This window comes from Monodelphis domestica, chromosome 4 (assembly GCF_027887165.1).
Source record: "Monodelphis domestica isolate mMonDom1 chromosome 4, mMonDom1.pri, whole genome shotgun sequence".
Classification (NCBI taxonomy): domain Eukaryota; kingdom Metazoa; phylum Chordata; class Mammalia; order Didelphimorphia; family Didelphidae; genus Monodelphis; species Monodelphis domestica.
This window is the reverse complement of record NC_077230.1, coordinates 361,765,626-361,771,719: the sequence shown is the minus strand read 5'-3', so window position 1 is coordinate 361,771,719 and position 6,094 is coordinate 361,765,626. Positions and strand designations below refer to the sequence as shown.

General features: G+C 35.8%; 1 protein-coding gene across 3 annotated transcripts in view; it reads left to right on the top strand.

Annotated features, from left to right (window-relative positions):
• Positions 1-44: 44 nt before the first annotated feature.
• CLSPN (claspin) overlaps positions 45-6,094 on the top strand; it is a 41,454-nt gene continuing 35,404 nt past the window's right edge. For 2 of the 3 annotated variants that reach the window (XM_056795138.1, XM_056795137.1), the window contains exon 1: positions 45-228. In XM_056795138.1, coding sequence (XP_056651116.1) covers positions 205-228 — 24 coding nt within the window. In that variant the 5' untranslated portion in view covers positions 45-204. Of the gene's footprint in view, positions 229-452; positions 476-6,094 lie in introns of those variants that run through there. The other variant, XM_056795139.1, reaches the window with a different exon arrangement.

Genomic DNA, 6,094 nt, shown 5'->3' with positions numbered 1-6,094 from the left:
GACGTTAGAAGGAAGGCTGCGGGGATTGGTCGGAACTGGCAGAGGTGGGTCTTCAGCCGAATCTGAGCGCGAAAGCTTGAACGGCTGTGGCGGGAGCTGAGGAAACAGAGGCCCTAGTCTGACCCAGGGTCTGAGGGGATTGCGCTAGCGGCGGCGGCAGCGCTTCTTATTCTTTTAGGGGGAAGCTCTCGTGCATCAAAGGCCATGGCAGGCGAGGTGGCGGCTGAGGTGAGTTGGGGCACTGGAGTACCTTTCTTAGTCGGGGAGGTGGTGGCCGAGAATAAAACTACAAATCCCAGCATGCCCCGCGGCTCCGGTGGGGGAGACTACGGCTCCTGGAAAGAATCGATTGTTGCCTGTGACTGGTGACGGGTTAGATTCCTCTTTGATCCAAACTTTAGGAATATAGGGCTGAGAGGTGTTGCGGCTTTGGAGTCGGAGAGGGAGTGGACGTCGATACAGTCAAAGAACCTAGGTTGAAAAATCCAGTTTTGATACTCTTTAATTGACTGACCTTTGCAAGTGATTGATTTAGCCTCCTTTTCAAAAAGAAAATTGGAGTGGTAAATGCTCTCTAAAGTTCCTTCTAATTATCAAACCTTTGGTAGCATGTTATTTTCTTGAAAACATCAAGACCATTTAGGATCACATGGTTTATAGATTTAAAGCTAGAACGAACTTTAGAGGTCATCTAGTCCAACCCTCTCTTGAGAAGATGAGGCATAAGGAAATTTAAGTAGTAGGTTCGATTTGTGGAAACATTTTGGAATATTAGAACTGAAAGAAGGGCTTACAGATAGACAATACAAACTTCAAACCTCGCCTGAACTAGAATCCCCTCAGTAACCTCGAAAAGTCGTCTTACAGCTTCTGTTTGAGTATTACCAGTACTCATCTACAAAGACAACCCTTTCTGGTTTTGGACAGCTTTAATTAAGAAGTTTCTTTTCCTTTTACAGAGATTGCTTCTGCCTCTTACCAATTTCTGCTAATTTCTTCCAGTTCTGTCCTCCAACCAAGCAAGACAAACCTTCCATATGACAGGCTTCAAATATTGGAATAGTTTTGCCCCTATTAAATTATGTCTTCTCCAGACTAAAACTTGTTACAAATATTATCTCGATTGATCCTCACAACCAGAAGATCGATACTATTATTATTCCTGTTTTACAATTGAGGAAACTGAGGCAGTCAGGTAAAATGACTTATTGAGGCTTAAATAGCTCCTAAGTGTCTGAGACTGGATTTGAATTTAGCTCTATACTGATTCTAGGCCCAGCTCTCAATTCCATTCTTCCAGCTAGCTGCTTCAGTAGCAGTATTTAATTTTGTCTACTTTGTTTCCAGTTTTTTGCTATTACAAAAAATGTGGCTAATTAAAGATTCTGTAGGATTGATCATGTAGGCATATAGTTTAGTAGTTGCTAGTATCTTGCTCAGTTTTTGGAATGATTATACTGTCTACTTTCTTTTCCAATTTTTAGAACCATTATCTTTGAGATATCTTGAAAATCTTTTCAGATTATCCTCAAAATTGCATAGCTTTCATTATGTATTTCATCTTGCAGGTACAATCCTTTTTTAAGGATTTAATTTTCCTGAATGACATTTACATCTCAGTACCAGCACATCTGATTAGAGTTAAGAGTTCATATATTATGGTTTCAGTGTGATTGATTATGAGAATAGATTTCTATTAAAATGTTGGCAGAGGGAGCAGTTGGGTGGCTCAGTGGATTGAGAGCCAGACCCAGAGAGATAAGAAGGTCCTGGGTTCAAATATGGCCTCAGTCACTTCCTAGCTGAGTGACCCTGGGCAAGTCACTTGACCCCCTCTGCCTAGCCCTTACCACTCTTCTGCCTTAGAACCAATATACAGTATTGATTCTAAGAGGGAAGGTAAGGGTTTTTAAATAAATTTTGGCTGATCTGTTCCATTTTACATCTCTTTCCCTTCCAGTTTTGTAAAATGCTCTTGGAAAGATCTTGTTTATTTGAGTCTTATTCCAGATTTCTGTAGGCTTATTTTCTCCAAGACTTTCAATGTTTTCTTTTATCTTTCTTTTTATTTGCAAATGTTTTTGTATTCCTTGACTATCTTGTCTCTGCTTGGTAAGGAGACTGAGGATTTTAGTTTGTTAGCTTTCTGGCCTTAATATTTTGATGATTATTTTATATCAATTAAATTTCTCTAAGAATGATGATAAATTGATGTCTTTGTTTTTATCTATATTAAAAGCTAGTATTATGTTAGTACTTTTAGGTTTGCAAAGCACTTTACATAGTAACACATAACACTCTGAGGCAGGGGCTATTATTACTACACCCATTTTACAAATGTGGGAAGGCACAGAAAAGTGATTTTTCCCAGGGTCCCACAGCTAGTAAGTATCTGAGGCAAGAATTGAACATGAGTTTTCCTGACTCTATGGGCAGTAATCTATCTACCCACAAATCTGTTTTTCATTTTTTTTTCAGAGCTAATAGCTTATTTAAATATGTTAGGTTGGAATTGTTGTAATTCTATATAGTTTTTACTCATCTTTATCCTTTTTCTAATAATTTGACCTTTGCTCTAATTATTTCAGGACCTGATTACATTCAGACAGCTGATTCAATCATCAAACATTTGTTAAATATCTACTGTGAGATAGCACTGTGCTGGGTTCTATTGATGCAGAGAAAAAAAGAAAACAGGTCCTGTCTTCAAGGACTTTGCAGTCTATTGGGGAAAAGGGGTATATAGCATATGCAAAATATATATACAAAATTACAATTAGCATCTAGTTGCTTCTAGAAAATAGGGAATAAACTAAATTTAATCAGCATTCAGAAAAGATTGTGTTGGTTACCTAATAGCCTCAGAGTATCAGTCTTCTAAGAGACTTTAAAGATCACCTAGTCTAATGCTATCCTTTCTTTTTAGAAACATGCCTGTTATCATTCTTTGGTCTTTGTATTAGAGGTACTTTACTCCTCCCATGTGAAAAGGAAAAACAAGCAAAAATATTCAATAAAGCAATCCCTTCTGGCAACACACACAATATCCTATCCTAATAGTTCCTTAACTTTTTGCTGTTTTGGAGAGATCAATAGTCTTTGCTTTTTCTGTTACTTTTGCGATCTTTTCATTTACATGTATGTATGTATATTGCATTTTTCTTAGTTCTTATTTTGTTCTGTATCAGTTCATAAAGACATTCTTATTCTTCTGATTTAACCATTTGGAACTGAACAATAAGGTTCCATTACATTCATAGACCTTAGTTTTTTCAACCATTGAAAAATTGATAGGTACCCATTTTGTTTCTACCACAAAGAGTGTTGCTGGGAATATTTTTATCTATATTGGTCCTTTGTTTTTATCTTTGACTTCATTGGGGCATGTACCCAGTAGTGGGATAGCTGGGTCAAAGGGGAGGTAGTTCAGGCACTTTTCTTATATAATTCCAAATAGGCTTGAAGGTGGCACAGTGGGTAGAATACCTGGCTCAAGAATCAGGAAGAACTCATTGCAAATCTGGCCTCAGATTATACTGTGTGACCCCGTGTCAGTCGCTTAACTTCGATCTGCTTCAGTTTCCTCAGCTATAAAATTGGGATAATAATATACCTGCCTCCCAGGGTTGTTGGGAGGATCAGATGAGATGTAAAGCATTTTGCATAAATGCTAGTGATGGTGATGATAGTAATGATGATGATGACAACAACAATGATTACAGTCATAGTGGCTGGACCACTTCTCAGGTCCCCATCAGTGTGTCTATTTTCCATCGCTTCTCCACCACTGACTATTCATATCTTTTGTCATTTTTGCCTGATAAGAACTGAAGCCTCAGTTGTTTTAATTTGCATTTCTCCTCACTAATAGTGATTTGGAGGCTGTTTTCATATGGCCAAAATTTACACTTCATAAGAATTGTTCATATTGTTTGATCTATAAGGGAATTTGATGATAATTAGATATTTTTATCAGTTACTTCTATATATTTTCTTATTTCTATTTTATTGCCAAACCTTTTGTTTTTTTTAAATGGATTTTATTATTGTGCCTAGTTCCATAAGCATTAATAGTTTAGAATAGTACTGAATATGGAAATTAATTTAAAAATCATATCATTTTTATTCTAGTGGCACAGATCAATTATGAACACTGTTGCTTTTGTTAAAACTCGATGTCCCCATGGACCATAGCTATCTATGGGGTTTTCCTGGCAAAGATTTTGGAGTAGTTTGCCATGTCCTTCTCCAGTATCAGGCAATCCAGGTATCAGGCAATAAGACGGTAAGTGGTTTGTCTAGGGTCACACAGCTAGGAAGTGTCTGAGGCAGGATTTGAACTTACTTCATCTATTGAGCCACTGAGTATCTCTTTTATTTTTTAGTTTGTAAAAGGTGTTTTTATACTTGTAGTTATGTTGATAGAAATCTTGCATATATATTGTTAGATTAACTCAGATATTTTATTGTTATTTTTGTATCCTTTTTTTTTTAACCCATACCTTCCTTCTTGGAGTCAATACTGTGTATTCGCTCCAAGGCAGAAGAATGGTAAGGGCTAGGCAATGGGGGTCAAGTGACTTGCCCAGGGTAACACAGCTGGGAAGTGGCTGAGGCCAGATTTGAACCTAGGACCTCCCATCTCTAGGCCTGACTCAATCCACTGATCTACCCAGTTGCCCCTATTTTTGTATCTTTAATGGCATTTCCCCCCATTTTTGGTTAGTACTGTATAGAAATGCTAGTGATTTTTAAGTTTTCTTTTGTATTTTGCTACATTGCTAAAACTAGTAATTGTCTCAGGCACTGTTTGGTGATTCCTTAGACTTTTGTAAAAACACTGTTATGTCATCTACAAATAAGGACAATTTTGGCTTCTTTTTGTTGAGATGACAATTGTAATACCTTTAATTTTGTTCACTTGTTGCTGTAGCAACTGTTTCTAAAACCATGTGAAATAATTATGGGAAGAGGAGGCATCTTTGCTTTGCCCCTCTTTGTACTGAGAAAGCTTCTAGGGTTTCTCCATTGCCAAAAAAAAATACTTCTTCATGATTTTAATTAATACTTGCCTTTGATCATAGGTAGGATCCTTTTTTAGGGCTTTTAACACAAGAGAATACTGTATTTTATCAAGGGCATTTTCTTCAACTATAATAATTATGTTTTTTGTCTAATGGTTGATTAGAGTAAATATTTTCCTAATGTTGCTATCCTTACTATCTTGATACTAGTCCAAGTTGATCATAGTGAATTATTTTCTATCTATTGCTACTGGCACTTTTTGAGGATTTTATTTGTAATCTGCATCAGCATATATTAATGAGATTGCTATTTAGTTCACTTTCTCTGCCTTTTTTTTCTCCCTGGTTTGGTGTCTCAAAAGGAGTTCGGTACAGTTCCTTCCATTTATTTTGAGAATATTTTCTGTAGCATAGGTACTAATTACTCTATAAATGTTTGATAGAGTTTATTTGTAAATCCATCTGGATCAGGATTTTTTTCTTTAGCAGTTCATTTATAGTTTGTTCAATTTCTTTTTTCTGAGATTGGGTGGTTTAATATTTCTATTTTTTGTTTTGTGTGGGTATTTTGTATTTTTGGACACATGATTTTCTTTGACTTCTTAATTCTTCTGGCACATAATTACATACAATAATTTCTGATGACTTTCTTTCCTCTTTTGTAAATTTACCTTGTTCATTTTTTATTTTAGTGATTTGATTTATTTTTCTCTTTCTTGGTCAGGTTAGCTAGTTGTTTATCAACTTTTTATCTATTTCAAAAAATCAACTCTTAAACAAAAGTATCAGTACTCTAATCTTTTTATTCTAAGGTTTTTAAAATTCTCTAATTTTCCAAAATTGCTTCTTCTGTGCTTGTTTTAGGTTTGCTGATTTTTTAAGTTTTCATGGTCAGTTCTTTGATCTTTATTTTGTTAATATGAATTTTCACAGACACATTTTTCCCCTATGGGATGTCTTACTTGTGTCTAATATCCTTATTTAATAGTAGAGAAAATTAATACTGAGTAGTGAAGTCAGTTAGACAGTCATATAACTAATTTATTTGTGACAAAACTGGAAAAAGGGCC